Raw genomic sequence first — 18,088 nt, forward strand, 5'->3', positions numbered from 1 at the left:
CTTTTCACACTCACTTCCGCGTTCTGATGATGTCACTTCAGCGCAGAGCAACTGATTGCCCGCTTGTAAAATAAAAGTGCATGAATCATACATTAGTCACTGTCAATATTCCAGTTGAAAGTTCATGTACGTTAGATAGAGGAAGGTTTAATAGTCTGGTATATTGGAATATATGAAGTAAACGTTTTTCAAGAATTTAATAAACTGATACCTGGAGTTGTCACATGAATAATGTCATTCAGCATGCTAAAACTCGGTTGATGTAGTTCAATTTCTGAACTGTGAATGTTTAAAACACAAAATACTATATTTATTCTTAAAACACAAAAGCCTATTATTTACATTCTCGTTCTACATGCGAACATACAGTACTTAGGTTTTACAATGGAAATGGAATCAGTATAGTTTCAGAAATCACAGCAATTGGTAGAACTGTGCAGTACTAACGGTAACTTTATCAATGGATTAACAATGCTACTATTCTGTACATGCAGTGACTCCTTTTCTGTGTTATTCAAATACTCGATCCTATAGTTCTAAAGCAATAGACCATTCCAAGTGATCTGGAAAATAATTATAAAGGTAGAAAACGTCCAGCTGAGTGAAATATCTACACCTCGTATATCTTTTGCTAGTATAATTTAATATGTATTAAATATTGATAGAGCCTTTGCCCACTAATCTAGTGAAAGTTTTTTGCACAAAACATGATCACTTTCAAAAAGGTTATTTTATTAAAAACTGTAAGGTTTTTCAGATGGGAAACTTTCATATTAGCTAGGATGCAAAAGAGACATAAGCTGTTTAGAATTTTCCAAGTTTATGCAACCTAAGTATGTTTTCTTTATTATTCAGTGTGTCCATTTACTTGTGGCAGTCTGATGGCCATGGTACAGTCAGCCGTTTCCAATAGAACAGTATTTAAAGCAGTAACTTGCCAAGTCTGAGCTAAGAATTTGTGGTTAATGTATATATTTAGTGTTTATATAGTTGTTCATAAGTACACTGGCACAAATGGTGCAAAAGCAAACAGCTTGTATTTGGCTTCTTATTATGTCCTAGAAAAGCCTGACTCTACAAAAATATTTCAAATTTTCAAACAAACAACCAACCAAAAAACAAACAAACAAATATTATAGGCTAAAGTAAGAAAAGTAATTAATTAAAAAATGTATTCAACCTCATTAAGCCTCAGAAGGCACAGTCTGATTTTATGGGGTTTGGATTTTCCATATGGATTTTTTCACCTGCAATTATTTACTAAATGTATGTTACATGTCTAAAGGAAACTCTGGGGTGAGAGCAGAAAAGGGCATGGTTTGCATTCTCGGTTTATCCTCGATTCACTTTGTGTTGCAAAATGTAACATAGGCCTATGTATAGTACACCGGTTTGAGTAATATATACGTTATGCTAAGAAACTATATACATATTTTAACAGGATCTACAATTGCCTGCATATTTCTGTTATGTTGATGCCTCCCAATTGTATCAGTGGATAGCTGTGAGCTCCAGAGTTAGACAGGGACCAGCTTACCGAGCTGTCAGTTCAGTGTTCATAGTGTTCTTACTGTTCAGTTTTTCAGTACTGGAAGAGCCTATCGTACTCCTCACGTTCTGTCAACGGCTTTAGTTGGCAATTTATCTTATTTCATTCGGCAGGGGGAGCACATTTCTATTTTGGAAGCCAAGCAAGATGCGATGAGCGCTCCCTTTTTAAAAACTAATGGATAGGCATACTTTGAAAATAAATGCTCAGCGACGTCCTGTGCTCCGTTTTATCCTACATTTTAGAGAAAGAATGCGGGGAGAAAAATTTAATGACTAGTGCATTGATGTTTGAACATCTTCCACAAAATAACGGAAATTAATCGAACAAGGAAAAACTCTAGACAATGAGGATTTTGATCTTAACCCTTGCGATGCGCTACTGTTGTTGTTTGCATTTCGAGTGTCCGGAGATCTGTCGGTGTTCCATCAAGACTATTAACTGCAACAGTGTGACAGAGGCCACGGCACTGAAGCAGCACTCGACCTACAACAGACTGTAAGTGAAAAGGGATACTATTTTTCTGATTATGAGTAAGGTTCCAACATTTTGTACAGAAACGTTATTTCAAATACAAGGGCCGTGCAATAAGCAAATAGTCATAAAGAGACATCATTCACCGAATGATAAAGGAATTTCTTCATTCATTCACTTGCGTTTGCGCAATTACGCACGACATGAGATATATGTTGGTTAATGACGCTTATTTAATGTTGTAACGATGTTACGATGACCTTACTACATTCGTAAATGTTCTCTCATTTGTATACATGTTTTAGAACAGTGTTACTTAGTAAATTAACCGTATGAACATTAAAGATGTCTAGGTTATAGTGGATGACCACGCACTGTGTGCATTTTTAAATGACAAAGACATTAAGACATTGTATTTATATTTATTTATGTTTTATTTATATTTTATCATAATACATTTCTCAGGTCTTTACGAGGAAAATATAAATATTTTTAAGTGCAGTAAAAGAGACAAAACATTTTTATTTTAGGTTTACAGCTTCATGGTTATAGCATTAGTGAGCTAGATTATGCAGAAGTACACAAATGTGCCTTTAAGAATAGAAAAACACACGCACGCGCCTGTGTCGGGTAAGATAAGAGGCACAGAGTGAAATCTTGTAGGACCTGAACAATCCTTCCCACACAATATTAGTACTGTCCTACTGTCCTATGCGATTCATAACACATTTCATTAACTCCTTTCACAAGAGCTGTGTGTTGCCTTAGTAACTTGGTTTCAATGCAAGCAGGGACTTCAGTGCAACCAAGTAGTTTCCGACGATTCTTTTTCACATCGTATCTCCAGTTACGGATTTGAATGTTGAAACAGCGACGGTGGAGTGAAGACCTTGAATCCAAAAGCTTCCCAATTCCGACACAGAGATAAAATAGATTCTCAACTGACCTCAGAGCAACTGTTAGCTACGGACTTAACCATACTGCTAACTGTCGTGCGTTTGTCTTTTATATATAGCTGCTTAGCTACAACTAGCCTATCGACAGCCTATTCAGTCCCAGGCTGAATTGAAAAAAGATGTCACTTAGCTTTAATTAAAGTGAACATTAATGTGAGGTTTGTGTTGAAACTTCTATTACTAGCTTTTTTTAAACCATAAGTTTCAAAATTATTTATTTAATATATTTACGATCTCTTAGGAAAAAATGCACAGAGAGTAACAGACGCAGGTTAAAAGCTAAAATAAAAAGTAACATAAAAACCCACGCGAAACCATACGATGATGATTAAAGAAACAGCTTATGAATACTTAAATAAACACGTAATCATTAATTAAACATACCATATACTACAAATATTCAAGTGTTTCAATTATACACAGTGTGTGTCAGTAAGAATAACATAATTACCAAATTACCATTACGCAACATATGTTTGTATGTATATATACTAGCATTATTAAACTTATCAGACAACACTGCAGAGATCATAGTTTAACATAGGGGTATTAGCTTTGCTACATAGGACAGCTGTAAAATGTTTCATATTCTTAGTAATGTCCTTTTATTCTAAGCATATCCTTGGTTCACACATTTTGAGAATAATTCAGGAACAATAGCATCACACAGTTATTGCTGTGTGCTTTAATCTATAGTTTAAAGAAATTAATTGATACTGTGTTTGCCAAGTACTCTTCAGGATTCTGTCATTAATCATACTGTGTCTTATATTTGGATTATGTAAACTAACATTTAATTTTTTTAAAATAATTTAATTAGTTTTTTTTTCTTTTCCTGTTTAGTGGCATTGCTGTATATAGGAATGAGAGCGAGAGAGAGAGAGAGAGAGAGAGAGAGAGAGAGAGAGAGAAAGAGAAAGAGAAAGAGATTGTTTGAACTTGCTCACTCTGCTCATTGCCAGTTTAAAGAAGTTTTCTTGGATTATTTTTTGCAACCTTTTGCCTTTTATTTCCTTAGGATTTTGTTAATGAGATTAGTGAACTACTCCTGTTGTCAGCTTTTTTGTCACTATTCTTATATTTTGCGGCATTATGCAATATCTAGCTCCACCATAGTCCTGTTTGGATAGGGCATGTGTTACAGCACTATGACCTCAATTACCCTTTCGTTCTGGATATTTCATAGAAACTCTATTTCTAGACACCTTTTTGTTTCCAGAAAAGTGCATGTTTGCTTTTCTCAGAAAGACATCTCCTTCTTTTGAGAAGAGCCAATAAGGGAGTTGTGAGCAAATGTGAAAACTATCTCAAGAAGGAAGGTCAAGTTGGTTTGCCAACTGCAGATACTCCTTTGGCCATGTGGTGTCAAGAACAGGCTTGTTAGTAGAGTATGGAAAATAGTGCCTGCTGAAACTGAATAATGTGCATTTAATGTCCTTGAGCACTTAAATAATCTCCTGTATCTCAGACCAAGTCCTTGAGTCTTGATAAGAGCTGGAATCAGTCAAGGGCATCAGACCAATCAATGACATGTTGAAAAGGGCATTTCATGCAAAATTCATAATTTACCATTTATTTTTCCATAATGTATCACATATATTACACTATAAATGTAGTTTTAAGAAACTTAGTCAACACTCACAATGTACTGTGTACTTGATCAGTACAATATACAGTTTAACTATCACAACATGATGCAAGAGCGACTGAAAAATATATTTATTCCAAGGACATCCTAGAATCATGGCTATTCAAATAGTCTGAAGTTATGAAATGGTGTCCATATGGATATTAAGCAAATTCATTATGAGCAAGCCAAACACTGGTCTATGAAGTCTTGCTTCGTAACTCAGTCTTGCCACTACACATTTTTGTCCCCTTCCTGAATTTGCTTAAATTCAGATTTATTGCTTGAATTTATTATACCCTTAATATTAATTAGCCTAGAATATGTTGTGGTAATACTGTCAGTTAACAATGTTCTTACTGAAAGCCTACTGTAGACCTAATGACACATAAACTTATGGCAAGAAATTGTTTTTTTCAGATAAATAATGTAGCTGTGTGATTTTAAAACATCTTTTAGACAGGCAATGAAACATTAGAGTGACACTTTGGCTTCAGAAAGAAAGTGACTTACAGTGCTGCATCTAGTGCTTCACTTGGGACCACTTGAATAAACACTACACTAGGGCACTCAATTTATTTATGTATATATTTGTGTTTGCAATTCCCACCTTGCACCCTGTACTACCAGGATACCCCCCCCCCCCCCCCCCCGCCGCCCAGCAGTGGGTTTATAAGATGAATGAATGAATGAATGAATGAATGAATGAATGAATGAATGAATGAATTTGAAGACATATGTGGGGCTATTAAATGTGGCGGAGTACTGTTACGTATACATTTAGTGTACACCCAGCATTTAGTGATCCCACACCAGGATCTGTTGACTATGATTGATGTTGTTTGGGCTAGGCGTGTCTGTGGTAGCCAGATACTCAGCAGACTTCCTTGAGGCATATCAAAAACATTATATAAAACTTTGTGAGACAAGAAGCTGGCAAAACTGTGTAGTTGCCAAAATATTGCTGTAATTTTCCTATAATTACCTAAAATGTGATGGTGAAAAAATGTACAGTGGATATTATAGAATTGCTCTGCAGGTTATTCTAAAAGGTCATAAATGGTCAAAATGCTAACGTTACCTCCTTGCAAGGTGTAATGGTTGTTGAAGCTGCAATCAAGAATAAGTACAACTGACAAATAAGCTTCAACCAATTACATACACTTTTTAGAGTTTAGCCAACACTCTCTGAGATCATCAGTTATAATAGTTTATACACAGTAAATGATCCAAGAATTTATATCAAGCATTTGCCTTTCCATATTGTCTGTGCCTATAGCCTGGGTTTCGTCTGTATGTCTGCAGGCTTACGGTAGGAAACGGAATATAAAACATTGTAAGGCAAAGGACCCCTTTGAATACCTTATATATCAGTACAGAATAATATACAGTGCTGGCTATAAGCGATTGGCAAAAACATGCTTTTGTTGGTTTTTCTCTGATTTAGCACACTGGATTCAAAAAGAAGAAATGGCTGAGATTAAAGCACAAAAAACGCCTACTTTCATTCAAGGGTTTTTGTAACGGTGAGCGGTAAAGAGGCGGAGAAGAGCGAAATTTATTAAGGGCAAATCCAAAGTCGTAGTCGTTAGGGTTGTCCAGGGTCATATTACCAATACGGAGAGTCGTAGAATACAAGATGAACCAAAAACACAAGTACACGAAGGCAAACAGTAGAAGCAGGTTACAGCAGAAACTAGGAAATAACACGGAGGTATGGAAGAACAAACGTAGGATTCGAAAAAAAAAGACGCGTTTTCTAATACAATGATCAGCATCTACACAGGCCATCAGGCAGGGTTTAAATACATAAACTTAACAGGGTAGAAAAGAGGGAAAGGTGTGAGCAATCAAACGAGGGACGGAGAAAACGAAACTACGGCATGGAACTTAAATGCACAAGACAGGGAAAACATGAAAGCTAGGAGAGACTAATCGTAACATTTTTACATATTATGACAGACACTATTGGAATTAATCACCGTAATCTCTTCATGTCTCTTAATTCTAACTCCTCCCGTTTAACCTTTGTGAAACCTTTCTCCAAAGCCCCCTTGCAAATACATGTATTTTTAGTGGTTATCCTACTCTTCTAATCATGTGCTGTGAATGTGCAAACTAAGGCAGGAAAGTTTTCTCTAACTGATTAATAAAGCCAGTCTATGATGAACTTCTAGTTACTATTTTTAGTGTTTCACCTTCAGGATTTAAAGACAAATTGTTCTTAAAACAATGACTTAAGCAACTTTAAGTAAAATGGTAACATTTAGTATTTCAGTACAAATCCTTTTCCAGTTGATGACTGCTTGAATTCTGTAGCCCATAAACATCACCAGATGCTGGGTATTTTATCTGGTGATATTCATTTCTGTAATGCCTTCTTCATCTTCAGTTTGTTCTTTTTTGAACGTAGTCTTGTTCTTGGATGCAATTGTGCCTTGAAGGTTTGCAGTTAAGGTTTTAATAATGTTAAAGTTCTAATAATGTATGCAATCTTTTTTTCCAGTGTTTTGAACTATATCCACTTGAAGAGTATTCCAAAGCTCAGCTTTGATGGACTGCAGTGTGTTAAAAGAATGTGAGTATCTGAGGAGTGTCATTACAATTTGAATCTTTGACCTCTGATTCATGAAGAAGTGGATCGACATTTTACTTTAGAACTGGATTAATAAAGAGAGAACATGAAGTGTGAATTTATATGAACTGGATATGAAAATAACTCAAAATAGATCAAGATTTTCAACATCAATTTGCAGCATCAGTGACAATGATCAGTTCAACTACTCAGCAAATTAGGTTTAGGTCAGAAAAAAATGTCAGGAAAAAAATGCTTGGACAGAATATGTTTCCTGCATAAAAAGGGAATTTCTAACATGTTCTAAGTATTGCAACTAAGCTACAAAAGTGGATATCACTACACCAATACTATATAAAATATTTTATTTCATTACTTGCCAGTAAAGCTCCTTAGTCCTCTTCTGACTTTGGTTAAAAGAGACTACTTCATGACCTCAACTAATACAGCAGAAGAGTCCTTCCATAGTTGTCTTCCTCCTTAGGTAATGTTTCAAAAGTTTCCAGCTAATATAAACTGTCAACGGTCTGTCTACTTACCAGCCATTTTAACAGCAACACCATAATAAAACTGAATAGGTTCCGCATTTTTTCCTCAAACACCCTCTGTTCTTTGTGGCCTGGATTCCATGGAAGTATAGGAAATGTTCTTTTGAGATTTTGGTCCATATTGACATGATTGTATCATATAATTGTTGCAGATTTAACAGCTGCATATTCATGCTATGAATGTCTCATTCGACCACATGCCAAAGGTGCTCTATTGGATTCCAGTTTGGCAACTGGGGAGGTTACTGTACATTGAGGTCACTGTCATGGAACCAGGTTAATATAATTTTTATTTTGTGACATGGTGAATTATTAAACTGGAATTAGCCATTTAAAAATGGCCCAATGTGTGCAAAGATTATATTTACACCACCATTATCATACATAAACAGCTGTTGAAACTCATCAGGTTTGGTCCTTTCTTTTAAATTGTCTATGCCAAAATGGCAGCAGAACTGTACACTATATTGCCAAAAGTATTCGCTTTTCTGTCTTCGCATGCATATGAACTTGAGTGACATCCAAATCTTAATCCATAGGGTTTAATATGATGTCGGCTTACCCTTTGTAGCTATAAAAGCTTCAACTCTTCTGGGAAGGCACTCCACAAGGTTTAGGAGTGTGTTTATGGGAATTCTTGACCATTCTTCCAGAAGCGCATTTGTGAGGTCAGACACTGATGTTGGACAAGAAGGCCTGGCTCGCAATTCAACCCAAAGGTGTTCTGTTGGTTTGAGGTCAGGACTCTGTGCACACCAAACTTGCTTATCCATGTCTTTATGGACCTTGCTTTGTGCACTGTTGCAGTCATGTTGGAACTCGAAGAGGCCATCCTCAAACTGTTCCCACAAAGTTGGGAGCATGAAATTGTCCAAAATCTCTTGGTATGCTGAAGCATTAACAGTTCCTTTAACTGAAACTAAGGGGCTGAGCCTAACTCCTGAAAAACAAACCCCACACCATAATCCCCCCGCCACCAAACTTTACGCTTGGCACAATGCAGTCAGATAAGTACAGTTCTCCTGGCAACTGCCAAACCCATACTCAACCATCTGATTGTCAGATGGAGAAGTGTGATTTGTCACTCCAGAGAACATGTCTTCACTGCTTTAGAGTCCAGTGCCTGCGTGCTTTACACCACTGCATCCGACGCTTTGCATTGCGCTTGGTGATGTAAGGCTTGGATGCAGCTGCTCGGCCATGGAAACCCATTCCATGAAGATCTCTGTGCACTGTTCTTGAGCAAATCTGGAGGCCACATGAAGTTTAGAGGTCTGTAGCGATTGACTCTGGAGAAAGTTGGGGACCTCTGTGAACTATATGCCTCAGCATCTGTCATTTTATGTGGCCTACCGATTTGTGGTTGAGTTGCAGTCATTCCCAATTGCTTCCACTTTGTTATAATACCACTGACAGTTGACTGTGGAATATTTAGTAGCGAGGAAATTTCACAACTGGACTTGTTGCACAGGTGGCATCCTATCACAGTACCACGCTGGAATTCACTGAACTGTCAAGGTTCAATTTTTTGAATATTCTGAGATTTTCTGCTCATCACAGTTGAAAGTTGTTATATGAGTTAACATATATGAGTTGTATTGCCAGTCATCACTGTCAGTATTGCCATTTTCCTCTGATCTCTTTCATCTGTTAAACATTTCTACCCACTACTCATCTAAGGTTTTTTATTTTTGCACTATTCTATGTAAACTATTCAGACTGTTGTTCATGAAAATCCCAGGACAATTTAAAAAATTTTTTAACCTATTTTGATGTAAACATTAACTGAAGACCCATAGCTACATAATTATGTGCATTGCACCACTACCCATGTGACTGATTGGATAATTACATAAATGCTCCTAATAAAATGGCTGGTGAGTTTGTAGTATGATATGCAACTGCCACTAGATCTATGGGTGGGCCAGTCAGGAGGGAAGAGAGGAACATGGCGAGGACTTCCAAAATACCGTGGATCTCTCCACAGACTTTATTTAGTTAATTACTCAAAAGTACTTGTTTGAGAGGTTGACTTATGTGCAAGTATTGGTTCAGTTTAGTTATATCTTTTTTTTAGTTTATTAGAGTGTAGTAGGTACTTTGTTTACCATCAGTATGCAACGCATGTCATTTGACTATCCTTGGCCCATTTAGCCTTAATGTAGCTCCATTTTGATTGTTGGCTGTGTGCAACGTTTTTAAAGACTGCAGTTTATAGTAAAGAATGAACGAATGAAGTTATATTTATATAGCCCCTTTTGGGTAACCCAAAGTTGCTTTACAATTAACACACACAGCTTTTACATCCAGTCACATACCAGTGAGAAGCGGCAGCCAATTGTGCACAGCCTTCTCTAAACTGGAAACCTCAGCCACCTGGGGGACTGAATTAGGTGCAAGGAGGGGAGAGATGGCACCCAGAGCACCATCCACCACTGGGCATGTAGACACACAATTATTCACACATATTCATACTAGCACAATTTTATTAGACATGCAGACATACAAAATCATACACACACACACACACCAGGATAATTGATTTGGGTTAGCAAATTCCCCTAACCTCCATGTTTTTGGACTTGCAGAATGACATGTTTGTATGTGACAGCTATTAAGTATGTAATGAATAACAGAATTAATAAATATTTTTATGATAAATAGTTTATTTATTTATTTTATTTATTCAATATGGCATTGTTATGATAAAAACTAGTATATCCACATTCAAATCTACCTTTTATGTTTTATCTGTTATAATGAAGACACACACGAGGGAGAGAATTCAATTGCTAGAGGTTTTATTTAGTGTATGGGGCAGGTAGGGATCGTAGGTAGAGGTGGTAGAGCTTGGAGCTTTCCAAGCTAGTTAAGAGGAGTTAGGGTAATCATGGTCAGGTCAGTCCGAGGAAGGTGTCCAGGGGTCAAGCATGAGACGAGGTCTGTAACACAGGCAGGATTCAGAAACCAGGAAGACAAACACATTCATAGAAGGCTCGGTATGCAACATGAGAATGGCAATACTTCACAAAGAGTGTGTGAGGGAGTGGAGCTTAAATATGAGGGTAGTAATGGAGAGAAAAGTCATCAGGTGTGTAATTAGTACTCTGGCGAACCAGATCGGAGATGTCGGTGGGAAGAGGTAGGTGTGGCAGTGTAGGGATGAGCAAGGCTCCTGGAGTTCATGACATCTGTGTGGTCGTGAATTGGACATTATGCCATCCTGGGTAATTTGAACTTTGGAGTCAGCCAAGTTCTGTAGTCTTGATCCACTGATTTGGATTTTAGAAGGCTTATCAAACTTCCCTTGAGTAAATGTGTAACGATGAGCAGTAAGGAGGCGGACACGTATGGAGAATAGCGAGATTTATTTGGGGCAAATCCAAAATCAGAGTCATGGTAGCAGTCCAGGGTCATAGATCCAACACGGAGAGTATGGGGATACATGGTAACAAAAACAAGGGCTAGGATAAACGAAGGCAAACGGAAAGCAGGCTATAACAAAGACTAGGAGGAAACGTACGGAGCTAAGGTAAAACAAAACAGCTAGAATAACAGGTTAATGGACACAGAGGCTTAGAAACAAAGACGGGGTTACATACATCCAATATGTTGAAATATTCAATATATTCCACACAGACACACGCAAGGAAAAACAGTGAACCTATCAAACGCAATGAACCTAAATTTGAACACAATGAAGAGCAAAAACCAAGGGCACAAGGAAGGGTTTAAATTCCTCAACTAAACGAGGAACAGGTATTGAAAATCAAATGAGGGGTGGAGAAAACGAAACTATGGAATGAAACTAAAATACAGAAGACAGGGAAAACATGGAACACAGAAGCTGGGAGGGACTAATCGTGACAAATGGTGCATTGTTAAGATGGAAACGGTGATTGCCCCAATTCATAGTGCAAGGACAAGCCAAGACAAGGCAAAATCTGAAACTGGCCATTTGTCAAATGTGCTTGAAGAAGAGATTATATCATTTGTACACATATTACATCATAACCAATAACTGACAGTCTTTTAGCTGCAACTCTTTCTTCCTGGAAGAAGAGTTAATTATTTTTATCTCTTGCCTAGAATGACTTCTTCTACTTTGTGATTTCAGAGAAATTGCTCAGAGTGTCACACTGGAGACCATAGAAACCCAAGCCTTCAACAGCCTTCTTAACCTCTCAGAGATGTAAGTGTTAGTTAAGGACATGTAAAAAAGCATCATGTATTAACCTGGTTAACAAGGCATGAAAGTTGGGGATAGGTAATATGATCAGTTAACATGATACTTTGCTCCTGACACTCAGTCAGCTGTTTTCAGTTGTTACCAATATCAGCATTTTTTGTTTTATGTATGCCTTGTAATAAGACATTGGTACCATATTCTATATAAAAAAGGTAATATCCCTGTAACCCTGCACAATCAGGGTTATTAATGTTTCTTCATGAACCATGACTCATGTATGATTTGACTACAGATCAATCCAAAACACAAGGAGCCTGATTTACATCCACCAACAAGCCTTCAACAAGCTACCCAAACTGAGATATTTGTGAGCACCACATTTATTCTTACTTCTGAATAATATTGCTATCCTATAGAGTATGAGGGGTCTAAATGAGTTAAGCCAGTTCCAATCACAAACCAAAATGCTCCTACACTCAATCTTTCATAAGACTGAACAAATGATTAAATATATGAAAAAAGTCTAGTTTTAATGCCAACAATAGAGGCCCCATGATCATGATACAAATCTTTCTGTATGAATCTGACATCTTGAATTTGAATGTTTCATTCAAAACAATTATGGAGCAGTAGAGCAGTTATTTGTTTGAAATTTAGATTGTTGAAGTTTTTTTTTGTGTGTGAAATGTATATATATATATATATATTTTTTCCTACAGATATCATGAACGGATTTGACAGTTTTATAAAGAAACAGAAACGCTTTGCTTATAAGACTACTAAAGCACTTTTTCTACCAATGACATACAGTGTTTCTCATAGTGAGGTGATATTTATTGTCTTGGTCATCACCTGGTTCCCAACACACACACACATTCTCTCTCTCTCTCTCTCTCTCTCTCTCTCTCTCTCTCTCTCTCTCTCTCTCTTCTCTTTCTTCTCTCTGTACCTCTCAGTGTGAAAATCTTGTGAACATCACAAGAAAAAAAAAGTTTGAATATATTAAAGCCATAGAGTAATTAACTTCAATCATTTTGTGGCAGTGAGCAGTGCTAAGACCCTCTTTGCTCTTGTTTAAATGCTCTCACTAGAAGGCAGATTGCCTGTTCCCCCACATTGGGGTAAAAAAAAAACTACATAATAGCAACACAAGGATATTTGCAATTGAACATAATAGTTTTAATTGTTAATGTGAAGAAAACTCTACAGTTAAACACAACAGCTAACATACACTCAAACTCTACAGCTAACATGCAAATAAACTGTACTCAAACCACCTGGCTGTTATCACGTGACCTGTTTTGTTATTTTCAGGCTGGATTTGTGGTATTGGATTGGTTACAACCATCTCTAGAGAACAACCTTGGAATGCTCCTAAAGCTGTTTCCACATCATTTCATACATTCAAATTTGATTAGCTAAACTGCTAGTATGATTAGATCTAGGCCAACCAAGACCTGCTGTTCAGGTCACGACTGCTCCTCTTCTTTTGTCTGGCAACACCTGGTCGTCAGATTTGTATCCCAGTGGCAGTAGCTTAATGACATCTTCTCCACAAACAAAAAGACACGAAAACCTAGCTTGTGGAAGCCACATCCAACGATCCTTGAGGCTAATTCTGTTATCTTGGTTATGATGGCCAGTTGCTTTTGTTGACCCACTGCTTTTCATTTCCACAGGAGCATCTCCAATACCGGGATAACTGTGTTTCCTGATCTGACATCCATTTCTTCTCTTGAAGCCTATTTTATACTGTGAGTTATATCAGTGTCACATGATTGTCACATGATTTTTTTGGGCCTTAGCCAGAAAAAGGGATGAAAATCATGGCACACATTAATCCACCACATAGTTTTTTTCTATTATGAACTGTTATGCAGACTACTAACTAGTGTAATGTAGTCTAATAGAATTATTTTTTTGGCTAAACAGCTAGCATCAATAAAACAGCTATTTGCAGACCACAACCTGAGCCAGCCGTGCTTGTTATATTAGAAGTAAATTTTCCAGTGTGGAACATTTGGATTTTTAATGAGTCTGAGAATGCTGAGAACAGTCTCACATGATCTGTAATAATTGGTTCACCCACACACATTAACATATAGATGCTTCAACAAGCAATGTTTATTTTTATGTGTTGTCCAGTTTTAAAGGAAAAACCTTTTTTCCCCTTATTTTTGAAGTGATATTTGTGACAACCTCCACCTGCGGTCAATCCCATCAAATGCCTTCATTGGAATGACAAGGGAAGAAACTGCAATGTTAGTATACAGGTTCTGTTACTAAAGAATACATTTCATTTACAATTACTTTTTTGTGTGCTTTTACATTTTCAAGGGCGTTGATATTTGTGTTACTGAGATAAATGCATCTTGCCTAATGCACCTTGCCCACATGTTGGTGCCATTCATTATGTTCACACTGTTCAGAAGAATAGTCATGGTCTTTAAATGTAGTAATCCAAACAGTAAATAAATCCATTTCAGTTCAATCTAGTTTAGACTGTTTACACTGAAAAAAATTAATGACACTGTCAGTATAACATTGTCTCTCATTCTTTTTCACTTTTAATCATATTTCCTTGTGCATATTTGGTTCTTCTAGGAATCTTTATAACAATGGCTTCAGGGAAATTCAAAACTATGCCTTCAATGGGACAAGCTTAGACAAACTGTAAATATTGTTGTTTTTTTAACATTGATGTTCAGGTCATTGTTCTGAACTTGTCAGTTTTACAGCAGAATGTATTTGAACTTTTCCCTTATTTGTTTCTCAGAGTGTTAAAAAACAACCGAAACCTGCAAATAATCCACAAGGATGCTTTTTCTGGAGCTATGGGTCCTACTGTTTTGTAAGATATCCTGCAAAACTTAAGACATGTTATATTTTGTTTCATTAGTTGAGCTTGCATCTACTTGAGAAACCTCATTCTACTTAATAAATTAATTACATAAATGTTCTGCATACTTAAGATGCTCATTAAGCATATCTGATTCAGTCCAGTTTATCCCATCATACTCTGAAAAACATTTTAAAATAGAGTGTTGAAAAATAAATAAATACAGGCCAATTTTGCCACATTTGTTGTATTGTTGCTGTACCGCAGAGATGTATCATCCACTGCTCTGGAGACGCTTCCCTCTCGAGGACTACGGTCTGTACACATGTTAGTGGCGCGCTCAGCATTCTCAATGAAGGGATTACCTCCCCTAAAGAGCTTTGAGAGTTTGAGAGAGGCCCACCTCACCTACCCCAGTCACTGCTGTGCGCTGCTCACCTGGAATGCTCACAGGTGCCTGTCACTTTAATTATACATGCTGCATTGATCCTTAAGAGGTTGTTAATCTATTCACTACTGACCTGGACATTTTGATTAGCACCAGTTTAGACTATAGAATATCACACCTGCAGGTGTGCACTCATATCATAATATCTTCTTGTGATCTTTGTATAAATGTGCATTGTAATATGAGTATTATCCATTACCTAGTCCTGGAAGCAGATTTACACTGCACACATTTGCACTTTCCTTACCATAACACTCCTGACACATTATTGGCTAATTGTAAGTTCCTTCATTAGTGGAATCAGGTATATGAAGCCAGACACATCATAAAACTATGGAATACAGGCAAGGATGTTTCTGTACTAATAGTTTATTATTAGCTAATTATCAGTCTATTCATTAGTTGATTCAGGTATTTGAAGCCAGACATATAATAAAACTATGGAATACAGGCAAAGATACTTCTGTATTAATACTTTATTATAGTTAAGGATTGGATTATTATAGTTAAGGATTTATGATTGTAAAAGTTTTTACATTATTTTACATGATTTTACATTAGAGTTATAGAGTTTTAAATTAGATTTAAAGAATCTTTATGCCATTTTTTGCACTTCTTTTAAAATATATAGCAATAACTCTGTAATGGTTAGTATCCTTTGTTAGCATCCTTGTTAGTATCCTTCAGGTTAAGTTATTGTGTATATGCTCCAACAGGGACGATCAATATTCAGCACAGAGAAACGGATCTTCATACTGTGAAGAGCACAGTTTATTACCAAGGTAAGGGATACCACTTTACTGTTAAAAATGATGTGGGTCAGAGAAGACTCCCTAACAATTATTCTCAATTGGCATACACTGGTCTGCAATTTTGTGTAATGGACAGTTTAAAAACAAACGTAATATGAAGTACATATTCTCTTTTTTGTGCTAGTGACATTTTATTTAATGACCACATGTTTAGGAGTAAAGATGGGATTTTCTCCCACAAGCCCAAAATGGTGAATGTGTCATTTTCCACCAACACTTTGAAGCCCCTACCTGTAGAATCCATTTTTGGCAATGTAGACTTTGAGTACCCAGAACTGGAGTCCTGCCAGACCAGATCAGCTCTCGAGTGCACCCCAGAGGCAGACGCCTTTAACCCCTGTGAGGACATTGCTGGGTTCGGATTCCTGCGCGTGGCCATCTGGTTCATCAACATCCTCGCCATTGTCGGCAACCTCACTGTACTCCTAGTGCTAGTTGCTAGCCGGTGCAAACTCACTGTCCCACGCTTCCTCATGTGTCACCTGGCCTTTGCCGACTTCTGCATAGGCGTCTACCTGCTCATGATTGCCACCGTGGACCTGCGCACACGTGGCCACTACAGCCAACACGCCATTGAGTGGCAGACTGGGGCGGGCTGTGGCGTCGCTGGCTTCTTGTCTGTCTTTGGCGGTGAGCTGTCTGTTTACACTCTGTCTACAATCACCGTGGAACGCTGGCACACCATCACCCATGCACTCCGGCTTGAGCGCAGGCTGGGCCTGGCCCATGCTGCTGCCATCACGGCCTTCGGCTGGTTACTCTGCCTGGTCATGGCCCTTCTCCCCTTAGTGGGTGTCAGTAGTTATAGCAAGGTCAGCATGTGCCTGCCTATGGATATTGAGACACCTCTGGCCCAAGCTTATGTCATCCTCCTGCTGCTCTTCAATGTGGGTGCTTTCCTGGTGATCTGTGGCTGCTACGTACGGATCTATGCGGCTGTACAGCACCCAGAGGTGCCCGGCCGTGCTGCCGATGCCAAAATCGCAAAGAGAATGGCTGTGCTCATTTTTACAGACTTCCTCTGCATGGCGCCCATCTCTTTCTTCGCCATCTCCGCAGCCTTTAAGGTCCCCCTCATCACGGTCACTAATTCCAAGATCCTCCTGGTGCTCTTCTATCCTATCAACTCCTGTGCCAACCCCTTTCTTTATGCCATTTTCACCAAGGCCTTCAGAAAGGATGCTTGCATACTTCTGAGCTCCATCGGCTGCTGTGAGGACAAAGCCCAAATGTACCGCACAAAAACCTACTGTTCAGAGCAGGCTGGGAAAAGCAAGAGTACCTCAGTCGGCAAGGCCCCTCACATGTGGCTGTCCTCCTTTCCTCAGCAGAAGCCCCGACTGCAGATAGAGAGTGTGCAGAAAGACAGCTGAGGAAAGTATATCACACATCACATCCTGGATTTGTCCTGCTCTTGTCTTTTCATCACTGGGCAATATTGTATAGTGCATTATGTTAGCCAAGCATCCCTCCAATAGTTTTAAAAAATCAATTCTGACAAAGGTAAGGTTAGAATTTGGGGTAGACACAGTTATTATCCCTCAGACAATGATATTATTTTTCTCAATTAGTAGGGATAATGATAACTTATTTACTCCAGGAGATACAGACTCTTGATTCTGAGCTTATTTGTGTTCTGCAAGAGAGGAGCAGAAACTAGCATTGATCAAAGACTGGAATTAATGTTCAATTAGACAGCTAACATATGCAATTTATTTACAGTTACATTTTTGTGTGCCTTGACATATTCAAAGGCATTGATATTTGTGTGGTATTGAAGTAAACACATCTTGCATGTAACACTTTGCCCACATGATGGTTCCATTCACACTGTTCAGAAGAATAAGTTCTCCAGATTCTCCAGAGGAAAAGTCATGTTTTATGATAGCATTAAAGTAGTAGTCCAAACAGTAAATAAATCTATTTCAGTTCAATCTAGTTTAGACTGTTTACACTGAAAACAAATAAATGACACTGTTAGTCTTAGGAGTAAACTTGTCTTTCATTCTTTTCCACTTCTAATGATATTTCCACGTGTATAGTTGGCTCTCCTAGGAATCTTTATTACAAT

At 37.8% G+C, this 18,088-nt stretch overlaps 1 protein-coding gene across 1 annotated transcript; it reads left to right on the top strand.

Moving 5' to 3' along the window:
* Nucleotides 1-1,895: 1,895 nt before the first annotated feature.
* lhcgr (luteinizing hormone/choriogonadotropin receptor) lies at nucleotides 1,896-17,390 on the top strand. The gene is made up of 11 exons (XM_027026776.2): nucleotides 1,896-2,047; nucleotides 7,113-7,184; nucleotides 11,847-11,921; nucleotides 12,211-12,285; nucleotides 13,598-13,672; nucleotides 14,102-14,179; nucleotides 14,523-14,591; nucleotides 14,695-14,769; nucleotides 15,025-15,210; nucleotides 15,922-15,987; nucleotides 16,175-17,390. The coding sequence occupies exons 1-11, from the start codon at nucleotides 1,896-1,898 to the stop codon at nucleotides 17,388-17,390; spliced, it is 2,139 nt and encodes a 712-aa protein (XP_026882577.2).
* The last annotated feature ends 698 nt before the right edge of the window (nucleotides 17,391-18,088 follow it).

The sequence above is a fragment of the Electrophorus electricus genome, chromosome 11, assembly GCF_013358815.1.
Source record: "Electrophorus electricus isolate fEleEle1 chromosome 11, fEleEle1.pri, whole genome shotgun sequence".
Classification (NCBI taxonomy): Eukaryota; Metazoa; Chordata; class Actinopteri; order Gymnotiformes; family Gymnotidae; genus Electrophorus; species Electrophorus electricus.

What these genes read in the sequence shown, in the direction of transcription:
- lhcgr (XM_027026776.2), top strand. Translation starts at nt 1,896, where the DNA reads ATGAGGATTTTGATCTTAACCCTTGCGATGCGCTACTGTTGTTGTTTG. An exon ending in CTTCTTAACCTCTCAGAGAT is followed by an intron (nt 11,922 to 12,210) that starts GTAAGTGTTAGT and finishes ATTTGACTACAG; the next exon opens with ATCAATCCAAAACACAAGGA. An exon ending in ACAAGGGAAGAAACTGCAAT is followed by an intron (nt 14,180 to 14,522) that starts GTTAGTATACAG and finishes TGGTTCTTCTAG; the next exon opens with GAATCTTTATAACAATGGCT.